The sequence below is a fragment of the Eubalaena glacialis genome, chromosome 7 (assembly GCF_028564815.1).
Source record: "Eubalaena glacialis isolate mEubGla1 chromosome 7, mEubGla1.1.hap2.+ XY, whole genome shotgun sequence".
Classification (NCBI taxonomy): Eukaryota; Metazoa; Chordata; class Mammalia; order Artiodactyla; family Balaenidae; genus Eubalaena; species Eubalaena glacialis.
The window spans coordinates 76,389,500-76,403,609 of record NC_083722.1 but is presented as its reverse complement, the minus strand read 5'-3'; the positions used below and the strand labels follow the sequence as shown (position 1 = coordinate 76,403,609).

Sequence of the window (14,110 nt, the reverse complement as noted above, 5' to 3'; positions counted from 1 at the left end):
TATGGCAGGGGCCAGGGATCCCCTGGGTGAGCTGGGAGCAAGGGTCCCCCAACCCTGAGCCAAGGGCTCTGCAGCTGACCTTCCTCCCACAGGCCCCAGGTATGTCTCTGAGCGCCAGGAATCTCACTTGCCACCTCATTTCCTGCTAAAGAGACTTGAGGTGAGAGAAGAGGTGTGCTCCCTGGGAAGGTGCCCCAGTGCTCCTGGCCCTGAGCCCTTGGCCCAGTTACCCACCTGGGCGATGTTCTCAAAGCACTTGCGCAGGTGGGGCTGCACAGCTGTGGGGTCCTTCGTCTGGGACAAGATCTCGAGTAGCTCATCGTCAGACAGGAAGTAGAATCTGCCAGGGGAACAGGGGTGAGGGAGTGGGTCAGGCAGCCCCTGGGTCCCAGCTGCCCCAGTACCACTGACATCCCTGCACCCCAGCCTGGAGGGGCACTGGGGCCCCAGCCTCGTGGGCAGGCACTGACAGAGTGGGCATGGGCCGGTGGTGCTCACCTGGGGAAGGCGCTCCTCTTGGTCTCCAAGTACTTGCTGAGGCCCTTCTGCACCATGTCCAGCAGTTTATTGCAGTCCCGCAGGTTGTCCAGCAGCCTCTGGTCAGAGCACACATTGATCACCTGGATGGCCCGGGTCAGAGAGAAACTGGAAGTAAGAGCGGTCTGACTGGAAAGCAGCAAGGTGGGCTCAGAGAGGACCCATGCCTGCCACGTAGAGACCCTCAGTGGGGCCCGGGAGTAGATGGGGGCAGGAAAATCGCCCCGAGCCAGGGGCTGCCTCCATCACCCCTGTCAGCCCCACAGAAAAGAAGTCTATGATCAAAAAAATAGGGTTAACCAAAGCCAAGTAATCTGATTTGCTGTAGGACTTGTCAGGGTCTTTAAAAATATTAATGTGCACTGCAAATCTCCAAGAGGAAAACCATCAACTGTTGTGTTTCTGAGGAATGTCTCTCAAGACTGGGGAGCCCACCCAGGGGGACACGGGCCAAGACCAAAGCCTTGGACTTGTCCTCCAGTCTTTCTTGTTCAGTGAGAGACAAGACCAGGAGGCTCCCCGGTGGTCCCAGCTGCCCCCTCCCATCCCCGTGTGAGCTCGCCTCCCGGTTCTCGTAGGCATTCTTCATGATCTTCCTCCAGATCCGCTCCATGGTCTGGTAGCGCTTGCTCTCTACCGGCAACTGCCGGTTGATGTCCTCAGAGCTGAAGATGGGCTCCAGGTAGAGCCAAGCCCGCTGACAGTTCAGCCACTCCTCTAGCACCTCCTGGACAGGGCATGGACTGTCAGGGCCTGGGGTCCAAGTTGGGTCCTGTCCCCCATGACCTAGACATTCTATCCCACTAGAGTTCTAGGCAGAGCACTAGGCACCAGAGCCAGTGTCCACAGGGAAATTTCTAGATGGCGCTGTCAGCCACGGTACTCCAGGGAACAAAGAGGCTGCCTGGATGTCTGCCCTCCAGAGAAACCGCAAATCCCCCACAGGATGCCCAATCCTCCAACAGAGCCAGGGGAGCCACTCTTCCTATGAGACAACCACGCCCCAACCAGCAAACCCTAAAGTAACAAGGAAAGAGCCCAGTGCATGGAAGACCAAACCAGTCTCCTCTCCTGGGAGGACTTCGGGTCTATGACCCCTGGATTCTTTGAGGTGTACTGGGACTTGAGCTTGAGATCCCCTAAAATACTCTGTGAAACATCAGTCCAAGAGTGAGACCTCTTCAAGCCACTTTCCCCTCTGCCTCCAGATTCCCCTTTCCAAATTTATCTCTTGCCATTTCCTATCAGTCCAAACCCATTCATTCATTTGTTCATTCTCTTCTTCATGAGACGTGTGCTGTGGCCAGCCTGTGTCAGGCCCAGGTCAGGTCCATGTGGGCTCCAGAGGAAACAGAGGAGGGTGTGGTCCCTGCCCTTGAGGAGCCCACCGTCCTCTAAACAGCCAGTTCTGCCTCTGAATCACCAAGGGCCCAGTGTGTGTGATGGGTTCTGTAAGAGGTACCGACCAAGGGCCTCGATGGGAATACCTTGCAGGCAGGTGTGGGGGAATCAGTGAGGGCCGCTTGATGCTGAGCCCTGGAGAAGATGGAACTCCAGGTAGAGAGGACAATGTGAGCAAAGGACGGAGACCCAGGGACAATGCTGATGAGCTCAGGCCTCTCTGGGTGACCCGAGGAACATACAGGCAAGCCCTCCTCGCTCAGCTTCTGGCTTTCACTGGAAGTTTCTGAACAGCTCCCAGAAAGGGGCTGTCAATCATACCAGTAGGCCTGGCCCTGGCACTGACCTCAGGGCTCTGCAGATAGTGCCGGCCACTGGCCTTGAGAGCCCCAAAGAGCAGCGGTCCCTAGTGCCCTGGCTCTCTTACCCCGAGCCAGCTCCAAGTGAGAAGCTGCGAGTGAGAAGCTCAGGGCCGAGTAGGAGGGGACTTTGAGGAGCCTCAGGGCCTTGTGGTGTCCAGCCCAGAAAGTCCTGAGACTGGAGGTCCTAGCTGTCACAAGCCTAGGCAGCACTTTGGGGGTCTGCTGGCAGCTCTCACGCCCCTCCTCAGCTGCAGCTTTGGACCAAACACTGGCCCCACCCACACGTTCTGAATTGCCTCCTCCAGCAGCCGAACCTGAGATGGAGAGCCCCATTCTAGTCCCCCTCCTCTTCGTGAGGGGCCTGTCAGAGAGCCAGGAGCTGTGCAAACCTCAGCAAGGCACTCCACCGCTTCCAGACCCACCCAGACACCATAAAGAGCAGCCTTGGGACAGGGTGCTGCGAGGGTGGGGGGACGGGGGCAGGGGAGGACAGCAAGGGCCCACCTGGGTCAGCTTCAGCTTGTTCTCCCAGGAGTTGATGCGTTGCTCGAAGGGCTTCTTGTAGGGCGAGAAGGTCATGCTCTGGGTCATGACGATGTGGTCATCAAGCAGTTGAGAGGCCTCATCTGGGCTCTTGAGGATGTGGGTCTCTGTCTCCTTGTAGGGCATCACGTTGAACAGGATGGTGGACCACTCCTTCTCCATCTTGTCCAGTGCCTGGAGTAGGGACGAGTCAAGGCTGGGTCCCGGGAAAGAGCTGGCCCACACTGAGCAGCACTGGGCAGGGAAGGGCAGGTTCTACCTGGCCATGATCTTCCCTCAGGCCCCCTCAGCAAACTCTCAGCTTGTCTGGTCAACAAATCCCCCGTGGACCCTCATCGGAATCCAAAGCTGACTCGCTCTCACATGTGGTATATGTATACAACATGCATGTACAAGCATGTTGGGAGGCACCTAAGGCACTGGTTAGGAGCTCTGGTCCCAGTTCCAGCCCTTATTGGCTATGCCACCTTGGCCAATTGCTGAACCTCTCTGAGTCTTAATTTGCTCATCTGTTAAATGAGGTAATGCTATCAGCACCTTCCTGAGAGAGGAATAACTTAAGAGGAACAACTGAGTAATAATAGGGATGGTAGACACCATGCCAAGCACTTCATATGCATTATTAACGCACTTAATAGGATGCACCTCAACCTCTGGGCCTGGTGAATGACCCCAGGGATGGGGCCCAGTACTGTCACCTTCCCACGCCATTGGGCAGCATGTGGGTGGGGCAGGGCGGGCCTGCTGGTGGAGGCCCACCTGCTCGATGGCATACTCCTTGCCAGCCACCTCGGCCACCTTGCTGATGCTCTCAGTGTGGTCCTGCAGGTTCATCTCAAGGCAGCGGGCGAAGGTCAGGTTGGCCTTGGGCCTGACATTAATGTTGATCTCATTGGACAGCATGTCCCAGTGCCGGGTCCTCATGCCAGGGTTGCGCAGTCCCTGGATCAGCGGGATGTACGGCTTGAACTCCTCAATGCGGGCCTGGATGTCTAAGGCCACATCCTGGCAGGCTGCCGGGCAGGGCAGGCAGGGGTGAGAGGCAGCTGGCACAGGCAGGGAAGGAGGGGACGGGCTGGCTGGGCTGCCTACCTGGGATGTCCTTGAACTGCTTCACACACTTGTGCATGGTCTTGAACGACTCGATGACGTTCTTCTCCAGCTGCTCTGCGTCGATGGCTGACAGGGGGTCGTTCATCCAGCTTTCTGACCAGCGCAGCCAGTCGGAGGCTGTGGTCCAGAGGTCCAGGTAGGGCTGGAACTCCTTCACCATCCTGGAGAGCTTGTCATACTGCAGGGGCAGAAAAGCTGGGGCTGTGTCGGGGTGCTCCCAAGTCTCTCTCCACGCTGTTCCTTCTGGGGCCCCTCCTTGCTCCTGGCTGCTGTCCCTGATCCTGTCCCCATGGACTCAGGCCTGGCCTCCCTTCTTCCTTCCCCCCATGGGCTCTGGGCTCTGAGTGGCTGAGCAAGGCCTGCACTGAGCCTCCAGCCTCCTGCTTGGGTCCAGGCAGCCTCCTCGCCCTGGGGGCCGGGAGACGAGGGTAAGCTCTTCTCTGCAGCCTGCTCAGTCCTGCCCCCCCCCAAATGCCAGGGCCCTGCCACCTGGCAGCTGGCTCCAGACGTGGCCACAAATGCCACGGGCTCTTCCTCGAGCGCTACTCAGGGCTGGGGGGCAGTGTGCCCAGAGGAGGCCTACATTGGTGATGGGCAAGCCAAAGATGCGCTCGCGGTTGTTGTAGAGCATCGCCAGCTGCTGGCAGTCCTTCAGCTGCTTCTTGACCCGCCGCACCTCGTTGGCAATCTCATGCGCTCGCACAATCTCCACGTGGGTGGAGAAGCCAGCTACCACCAGCTGCAGGCCAAGGAGCAAGGGATCAGAGGCCTCTGTGGGCCCACCTATGCCCACGCATCCCCGCGCACACCCAGGGAAACTGAGGTCCCCAGAGCATCAACATCTCCCAGTTCTGAGGGGACTTTCTCCTGGAGTGAGCGGTTCCTGGCCCATCACAGGCAGCTGACCACCCCAAGGTAACACAGCAAGGTCAGATGGAGACCCAGTGCCCATGAGGACACGACAGAGGGGTTGGGGCTCTTTGCTACTCTGAAATTTCCTGGAACTTGCTGCCCAGGCACCTCTCTGGCCTTTCAGTTCATTCTTTTAGCCACTTGTTCACTCACCCAGCAAACATTGACACAGCACCTCCTGACTGCAAGGGGCAAGGCCTGGCCCTGGAGAGGGGGTGTGTGTGTGTGTGTGTGTGTGTGTGTGTGTGTGTGTGTGTGTGTGTGTGTGTGTGTGTGTGTTCTCAACCCAGCCCCACCTGCAGCCCTTCCAGCTTCTCCTGGGGCAAGGCCTGGCCCTGGAGAGGTGTGTGCGTGTGTGTGTGTGTGTGTGTGTGTATGTTCTCAACCCAGCCCCCCGTGCAGCCCTTCCAGCTTCTCCTGGGGCAAGGCCTGGCCCTGGAGAGGTGTGTGCGTGTGTGTGTGTGTGTGTGTGTGAGTGTGTGTGTGTATGTTCTCAACCCAGCCCCACCTGCAGCCCTTCCAGCTTCTCCTGGAAGTTGTTCTGATCCATGATCTGGATTTTGCGGAACCTCTCCTCATCTTCCATGTGTTGCTGCCGTACCATTTCTATCTGCCCGAGGATCTTAGCAGGCCAGTTGCTGGCAGCCCATCTGGATGAGGCAGGGGTGGGTTATGGGGGGGGAATGTCACAGTGAAATCATGGGGTGTGCAGGCCAGGGTGAAGGGGAGAATGGGGGATCCAGGCGGCAGCTGGAGCAGCCGGGGCTGGGCAACCGGGAGGTAGAAGTGAGCCTGGAGGCAGCCACTGCCACCACTGCAGTGTGGGGCTGCCTGGCAGGGAAAGCAGTCCCCGCCCTGGGATTGTGAGCAGCTTCCAGGGAGATGCACACCCAATGTGCCCAGTGCAGTGACAGGACAAGAAGGGAATGGTGTCCAAAATGAGAGAAGCGATCCTGAGTTCCCCAGGTCTGTAAGGGGCCTCAGCTCAGATGAGGCAAAGTGACAGCTTCTAGCCTGCATTTCCTTGGTGACCAGACAGGGCCACCAGACCAGCTTCCTTCATATCAACTCCCTCTGCCTGGCTGACCTGGTGGCCCTGTGGGCTTCAGAGATTCTACTTGCAGTTGGCCTTGGGCTGCAGATCCTGGGGGAGGCCACCCTGAGCACCAGGATGTCCCATAAAGCAGGTGACTTAGGGCTCCTGGGTAGGGTTCCCAGGAGACAGTGCCAGTCTCTCCCAGACCCTGGCAACCTGGAGCCAGCCCCAGGCTATAAGACAGGCTGGGCAAGGGGTCTCTTGGCCTCAGTAAGGCAGTCCCAACCTGAGGCTATTTCCTATGAGGCTCTCGAGCTGGGTGGGGACAAGTGCTCCTCCCCAGGGACCGCCCACCAGGCTGGGCTTTGCCTTCTCGCCATGCTCCCAAGGACCCCCAAGGGCCTCAACCACAAACAAGGGGATCCCAGGCCCGGTGAACATGTGTGTGTCAGGCCAATGACGGGATAGAGAATGGAGACAGAGTGGGGGGCAGCAGGGTCCCTAGACCAAGAGGGCCAAATGATTTCCTTCTGCCCCACTGGCCGCGTGGCCCTGGCCCGTGTGGAGCCGTGTGACCGCACAGCCTGCAGCCGCCATGGCTCAGCACCTCATCCCCCACCTCCTGCTATCCACCACCCGCCTGGAGTGGGGACCGACCTCACACTCACTTGTCATTGAAGTCATCTGTGCTGAGGTTGTAAAAGAACTCGTCCATGACTTGGTAGTCGTCCATGACCTTCACAATCCGATCCTGCATGTATACGCATTGATGAGAACTATGCGCACCTGGGAGGTGGGAGGGTAACTGGGACCAGGCTCCCCAGAGTGGTTGGGTGTTAGGGAGAGGCTGCCCTCTTCCAGAGAGGGGAGGCCTGGGGTGGTGGAGGAGGTGCTGGCATTGGGCTCAGGGCTCCAAGGGCCTGGGCCACCACACCTCCAAACTCCAGCCCCCCACTCATGCCCTCCTGACCTCCCAAACAGCATAGCTCTGAATCTGCACCGTGCACCCAGCCTCATAACCCTCCGAGCCCACCTGTCCTCTGTGTGTCTACCTCACTCCCAGCCTCCCGGCTCCTGCTCTCCCAGCCCCTGCCTGTCCCCAGCCCCCAGCCCCCCGTGTACCCGCCTCACCTCCAGCCCCACCAGCTTCTCGGGGATGCCCTTCATCCACTCACGAAGCTCAGCCAGCTCCTCAATGCTGTTGGGCTTCTCGTAGATCTTGCGGCTGATGCTGCGGAACTCTTCACAGATCTGGCAGGAGGGGGAGGGCGCTGGGGAGGCCGTGTGCCCCTCCCTTGCCTTCCCAGGGGCCTGCTCCTCCTTCTTGGTCCCAGTATCTCCCAACAGGGAACTGCCCCCACCCCACCACATCCTACGGTGCATTCCGAAAAGAGGTGCTCCCTTCCAGTGCACTGGGGAGCTGAGGGTTACCCAGCGCGTTTCCCCCTCCCCAGCCGCCTGCACCTGCACACCCTCAGCTCTGCGAAATGATCCATCTCAGGGTGTTCTTTGTGAGGGGTTTCCAGCTCTTTACAAGTCCAGGGGAAAAGATAGCAGCCCCCACTTCCTGGGACCTCCCATATGACCCCAGGCAGGGTCAAGGCAGGGTGACTTCCAGACCCTTCCATTGGCCTGGATGTCTGCAGACACCCCTGAGCCTCACTCATGGGAGTTCACTACGTATGCACGGTGTGTGTGCTGGTGCAGTCTCTGGGGCCGGGCACGTGGGCACCTACATCATCCACCTCCTTGTGCAGGTTCTTAGCCAGGATGTCCAGCATGGAAGTGGCCAGGGCCTTGCACTTCTTGGACAGGCTCTGTTTGACGTTGTCGACGTTGACGTAGAAGGGCCCGATGATGATGATGCTGGGCAACGAGCTGTCCAGGATCTCTTTCTCCTGCAGATGGGTGAGCACCACCTCCCGCACCTCCTCGGCCGACGGGCACTGCGTCTGGAAGGCCCTGTGGACAGCGGGCACCCACGAGGGGCAGAGGGTGGTGAGAGGGTGAGTGGGGGTCACACAGACAGGCAGACACACTCCGACGCACCCACGCACTTGAGGAAGGTGCCAACGTCATTGTTGTTCAGTTCCAGGTACTTTCTGTACTCCTTGGCGTAGGCCTGCAGTGGGATCATGGCCTTGCACACAGCATTGGCGATGACGGCCCGCAGCTCCTCCACCAGCAGCTCGTGAAGCCCCACTGACTCCAGCAGGGGGTCACCGCTGATGAAGATGTCCTCCATCACCAGCTGTGGGGCAAGGTGGGGAGGCGCACAGAGCTGGATGGGCCACAGTGCAGGCGGGCAGAAGGGTTGGAGTGTGGTCCAAAGACTGAGTGAGCGGCAGCGTGGCCGAGCATAGACAGCATGGTGGGGGCAGGGCAGAGGGTCTGCTGCCACGTCTCTTAGATGAGGCTGTGGACTAATACAAGGTGGGAAGGCCCAGGAGGCCCACCAAGGGGCAGCATCTTCCTCTGCCTTGCCTGGCGCAGCTCAAGGCCAACGGGACAACCAGGTCACTGATGTCTCTGACTGACCAGCAAGGGACAGAAAAGGGGACTGGAGTTACAGAGGCTGTGGGGCCTGGGGTAGCAGGCTGTGCTGTGGTGACGAATGAGGACCTTTGAGAAGGGGTCCCGAGAGTGGAGGTCAGTCTCCTCTGTCTACATCTTGAGTGGAAGAGAGAGGTCAGGAGCTGGATGGGATCTGGGTCAGACATGGCTGTGGCAGGAGTGGGTGAGCGAGCCTAGTTCCAATCGCAGGTCTGACCCTTAGCAGCTATGTGACTTTGGGCAAAACTTCTCCAAGCCTCATCTACAAAATGGGGATGTTAATGGTACCCAGTTCAGCTTGTGGTGAGGACTAAATGAGCTATTCAAGAATTAAAGGGCTGAGCACACTGCCAGCCATGATGAAGTTGAACTGCTCTGACACTGTGGCAGCACCCTGGCATGAGTGCCGCTGTACCTTCTCCAGCTGGGGCACCGCGTGGGTGGCCAGGATGCCCTTGTCAAAGAGGTTGAGCAGAGAAGTCTCGAACTGCTCCAACGGCGTGCTGTAGTGCACCCCTGAGCTGTCCAGCACCAGGTCCACGATGAACAGGGGATTCTTGCGGGGCCTGCTGGGACAGTGGTCGGGCGGATTGTGGGCAGGGGCCTGAAGAGGGCTGCGCACAGGAAGCCCAGTCCCTGCCCTTGCTGCTGGCATTATGGCTCTGGAGCTTCTTCATGCACGAGACTTGCCTCTGCCCTCTTCCCAGAAACCTCCAAGTTACCAGAGAGAAAGACCCACACCAACCAGACAGGCTCCTCCATTCCTGCCACTTGCCCAGAGGCCCATGGGCACCAGGGAGAGGGAGGACGACCTCCCCGCGGTCCTGAGGTCATCAGGGCAGGTTGGAGACGACCTGGGCACTTGTGGCGTCCACGCTCTCCCTGGGAGCCCACCATCCTTGGCTCCAGACACCCACTACATGCAACGACCTTCAAGCCTAGATCCCAGCCAAGCCTCCCCCACACTCTGGATTGCCAACCACCCTGACCTCAAATGAGCATTTCAGACATTCCACGTTCCCTGACTCCCACCAGGGCTCAGTGGACTCCAGGAGTCAGCCTTGTCTCCTCCCCTGCCCTCTTCCCCCTACACATCCTCTCCCCAGCACTACGGCCTATGCACTGCCCCAAATCTGCCCTACCCAGCCCCATCACCCATTGTCTAGACAATGGCAAGAGCCTTGGTCTCACTTCTCTTCTGCCTCACTCATCCTCACAAACCCAGAGCATGGTTTTGGAATATAATTTGGATTGTTACTCCCCTCTGATGGCTGCTGACCACAATTAGAATAAATCCAGCCCCCAAACATGACCGCAGGAGGCTCTACATGGTCTGGCCTGGTCCTCGCAACCTCTCCCGAGTCATCCTGACCAGCCCTCCCTGCCTTTCCCTCTCCAGCCGTAGCCACTGGCCTTTCCTTCCATGACGGCCCCAACTTTTCTCTTCCCTCCGTGCCTCCGGGCCCTCCACCTGGTGCCCCCTCCCCACCATCCCCTCATGGCTGGTTTCCTCTGTCTCAGTTCTTGGCTCAGATGCCACCTCCTCCCTGACCCCCTTGGCAACGCCCCCTCTCCTGGATATGTCAGAGGCCCTGCCAAGATCAGCAATGACTGTATCTGTTTGTTTCTTTGATTGCTGTCTGTGCCCATGTGAGAGCAGGGGCCGCAGCCCTCTTGTTCCCCTAGAACCCCACCTGGTTCATGGCAAGTGCTCAAAAAACATTTCTCAACTGAGGAACTCAGTGACTGACAGAGATGGAGGTCACCAGAAGACACGCCAGGCAGAGCTGCTGGGACATTCCCCAGCAACCAGGGCGGGAGCCAGGCCCACCCTGGTGTCCAGGACCCAGCAGTGCTGGGCACCCTGCCCCTGGCTGCCCTGGCCCCCCGACCCTGTACCGCCCTAGCCACCAGCGCCTGACAAGGAACAGCTCTGGTGTCGACAGGTGCCTCTGCCCAGCCGAGCCCCACCTGTAGGGGCTGTTTATGAAGTCTTCGCCCCAGACCATGTCGTCGGCACAGTCGAGCACGCTGCAGCAGGCATCACTGATGAACTGCGCGAAGCTGGCGAGAGAGTCCTGCACCAGGAAGCGCAGCGTGTCCTGCAGCATGTACTTGAGCAGCTCCATCAGCCTGCGCAGCTTTGACATGAGGTACACCTCCCAGTTGGTCTCACAGAGGTTGTACCAGCCCTTGCTCATGTCACGCAGGCTGCTGCGCATGACCACCTTGAGCGTGGTGATCCAGCTGTCCTTGAGGAACATCTGCACCTGCGGTGGCCACAGGTGGCATCACGTGGCTGCCTGAGGGGCGCACTGCCCACAGCCACCATGCTCGGGCACTCTCCAGACTCAGATGACCGTGAAGGGATCTCCCCACAACCCCAACTTAATGCCAAGCCCTGCCATCCAACACCCCCTATGACCCCCAGGGACCAGGGCTTCTGGGGGTGGGGGGATGAGGGAGGGAGGGGCAGCAGAAGCAGGGCTTTCCCTCCAGCCAAGGGAGAGACACAGAGACACAGAGAATGAGGCAGAGAGAGAGAGATCGAGGCACAGAGTGGAGCAGAAAGAAGGAGCTTTCCTCCTGGGCCCACTGGTGCCTGTCTCCCATGAGGCTGCACCTCTCCCCCTCACACTCCCATGCTCAGGTAGATATGGGGGTGCATGGGGTTCTTGCTCCCCTTTCCAAGACCGGGAGTCTGCTTCAGAGGCCACCAGTGTTGGGACGGAAAATGACTAGAAAGGGAGCCCAGCCTGGTTTTCCTTTTCTCTCTAAGATGAAACACCCGGATGGCACCCGCCCCAGCTTCCCGCAAGGTCTAGGAAGAGGCAAGGCCTGGTTTTAAGGAAAGCAGGGGCTCTCGGCTGATCAACTCCGGGCTTCCCAGGGCCCCTGTCTGTGCCCATCAGCTCCGAGGCCCTGGCCCGCTATCGCCCTCTGTGCCCTGGATGCCCACGCACCTGGGAGTAGGTCTGTGACTGGATTTGCTCGAACTCCTCTAGGCGGCTGTACTTGGAGAGGCTTGAGTGGAAGAGGGACATAGCGGTCACCTTGCTGCACTCTGCCCGCACCTTGCTGAGGGCCGTGATGACCTCCGACCGTGTGAGCAAGGACACGAAGGTGAAGTCTGCCTTCTGTTCCCGGAATGGGTACTGGGGGACACTCACCAGTCCTGCAGGGATGGGGGCCAAGGGCCAGTGTCAGATGGGCCTTGGATGTACCAGGGGTCAGGGCGGATCTACCGGGTATTGATGGAGGGAACAACTCCTGCCTCCTCCCTGGAAGAGACACCCATGTCCCTGGAACCCCTTTCCCCATGGTCTACCTGGGTGACCCCAAGGCTCCGCAGTGAAGTGCCCACTCTGGGGTGGGTAAACCAATTCCCTCCAGGTCACTCTGGATCACAGGCCCCTTCAAGGTGGGTGAGAACCATGGGCTCCCTCCTCACCCCCTCCCACCCAACCTGCACACAACCCCTGGGGCCCATCTGGGGCCTGCCCTGGAGCACCAAGAAAGGAAGACGTGGGCATCAGGCCCCTGGGAGTGCCCATGGTCTGCACCACCCCAGTTTCCTGGGCACCTCACACACGTGGAAGCTGGGGCAGGGATCAGAGAGCTCCAAGCGAGAAGCTCTGAGACTCGGTCTGCCACATGTCAAATGGAGCTGCGGCAATGTCAACATACTTTTGCTACTGGAGGAAGAAAAGGACTGCATGTCCCTAGGTCAGAAAATCAGAGCACTTTTCATCCACTTCTGGACAACTGCTTTCCTAGTCCATGTTTACCTTGCCACTTCTGCACCACTCAGACTACTATTTTTAAAAGAGCCTTCGGGGACTTCCCTGGTGGTCCAGTGGGTAAGATTCTGCGCTCCCACTGCAGGGGGCCCAAGTTCGATACCTGGTCGGGGAACTAGATCCCGCATGCATGCCGCAACTAAGAAGTCCACATGCTGCAACTAAAAAGATCCCGCACGCCACAACTAAGACCCGGCACAGCCAAAATAAATAAATAAATAATAAATATTTTAAAATAAAAATAATAAATCAAAGAGCCTTCTTCTACCCCCACCCCCACGACCCCAACCCCCAGCTCTCCAGGCAGGTAGGAAAAGAAGGTGGTGAATGCTGGGGACAGGGGAGGTCCCAGAGGGAGGGGCAGGAGGGGCTCTGGCCGGGGGTGGCCACGGGCCCGCCTCTGTCTAGCCAGCGTCACCTTGCTTGGGCACCTTCTCCTCCTCTTCCTTAGGCAGGGTCACATAGGAGAACGTCTTGGGCTTGGAGGAGATGATTTTGTCAAAGTTGATCTTGTTCATGCTGCGCTCGTAGTCCAGGTTCACTTCTCTGGAGAGACTGCTGAGGAGCTCCAGAACCCTGCCCATGTGGAGCCGAGAGGGCGGAATCAGGGGGGCCCCACACCCCCACACACACTGTGGGCCAGCTGGGCCCCAGGCTCTGGGGACACGAGTTTGGGGCATCCCTTCTGCATTCCTGGGCACACCTCCTACCTGGCCCCCAGCCACCAGCACCCGTCGTGCCTCTTCTATGCCACCCCCGCCCCCAGGATCACATCAGTCCCTGAGTCCGCCCATTTTGCTTCCCACTCTTCACTGACCTCCCTGCCGCCCCCTCTTGCTCCCTTAAAACCCATTCTCCGCTGGGCAGGAAAAAAAAGATATTTTAAACATGTAAATGGTCAAGCCGGTCCTCTGCTCAAAGCCCTTCCCTGACTCCTCTCTCACTGCAGGCCCGTGAACGCGTTCCTTCTTACCGCCTGCGCCTGCCTCATGGCGTCCGGCCTCCGTCTCCAGTGTCTCCCAGGCTACAGCGCCCTCTCTGGTCCACTCTGGCTGCATTAACCCCCTACTGCTCCTCAGGTCCCCCAGGCGTGTCTCCACCTCTCAGCTTCCACACCGTTGTTCCCTCAACCAGAATCCTCTTCTCCCCTTGCATTGTAGGCCTCAGCTCAAATGTTCACCCCAGCGAGGCCTTTCCTCACCACCTGATGTAAAGCAGCCCCTCCAAGACATCTCTATTCCCTTACCTTGCTCTGTCATCACAGTACCCATCAGAACCCAGACACCCAGCTTTCTCACTGCCTGTCTTCCTGGCTAGACCGAGAGCCCTTTGTTGGGGGTGCTCACCACTGTGCCCCAGTCCTGGCACAAGATAGGTACCTGCCACACACGTGGCTGGCCGCCTGACAGATATCCATTGCCTCCTATCTGCACCTCACTTTTGCTCCAGATTTGTTCCTTTCTCACATGACTCAGGGGAAGATGAACCATCCCCAGCTCCAGGGGTATATCTCAACTAGTCTACGTCGATCCTGGTGGGGCTTGTCCCAACTGTAATTGTTTAGGAGTGGCTACAGGACCCAGTTGTGACTGACCAGTGACTGATGCAGAGATATAGAATCAAGCCCCCTTGTCCTGTCTCCCTCAGGACAAACTCTGTGGTGTCATTCATGCTCCAGAATTCCCCGTGGGATCAGAGGCTAGCTTCTCCTAAAACCCCACCTCTGCCTAGATGCTTCCTCCATCTTATCCTGCCTCCTTCACTTGCTTGTAGATTCTCCTGAGAGGACTGCATCAAAAAATCACTTGTACATGAATCTCTGAAACAGGCTCTACTTCTAGGGAATCTAATCC

The 14,110-nt window shown here is 58.6% G+C and overlaps 1 protein-coding gene across 1 annotated transcript in view; it reads right to left on the bottom strand.

The window, feature by feature from the left end:
* The window catches only part of DNAH1 (dynein axonemal heavy chain 1), a 68,937-nt gene that overhangs the window by 38,861 nt on the left and 15,966 nt on the right, over window positions 1-14,110 (bottom strand). Inside the window, exons 8-23 of the mRNA XM_061195421.1 lie at window positions 12,676-12,833; window positions 11,421-11,632; window positions 10,429-10,727; window positions 8,873-9,023; window positions 7,962-8,155; window positions 7,641-7,866; window positions 7,036-7,155; window positions 6,573-6,655; window positions 5,377-5,518; window positions 4,540-4,695; window positions 3,936-4,134; window positions 3,603-3,856; window positions 2,805-3,017; window positions 1,100-1,264; window positions 499-620; window positions 235-340 (exon numbers count right to left, since the gene is read on the bottom strand). Of these exons, the coding sequence (XP_061051404.1) occupies window positions 235-340; window positions 499-620; window positions 1,100-1,264; window positions 2,805-3,017; window positions 3,603-3,856; window positions 3,936-4,134; window positions 4,540-4,695; window positions 5,377-5,518; window positions 6,573-6,655; window positions 7,036-7,155; window positions 7,641-7,866; window positions 7,962-8,155; window positions 8,873-9,023; window positions 10,429-10,727; window positions 11,421-11,632; window positions 12,676-12,833 (2,800 nt within the window). The remainder of the gene's footprint in view (window positions 1-234; window positions 341-498; window positions 621-1,099; window positions 1,265-2,804; window positions 3,018-3,602; window positions 3,857-3,935; window positions 4,135-4,539; window positions 4,696-5,376; window positions 5,519-6,572; window positions 6,656-7,035; window positions 7,156-7,640; window positions 7,867-7,961; window positions 8,156-8,872; window positions 9,024-10,428; window positions 10,728-11,420; window positions 11,633-12,675; window positions 12,834-14,110) is intronic.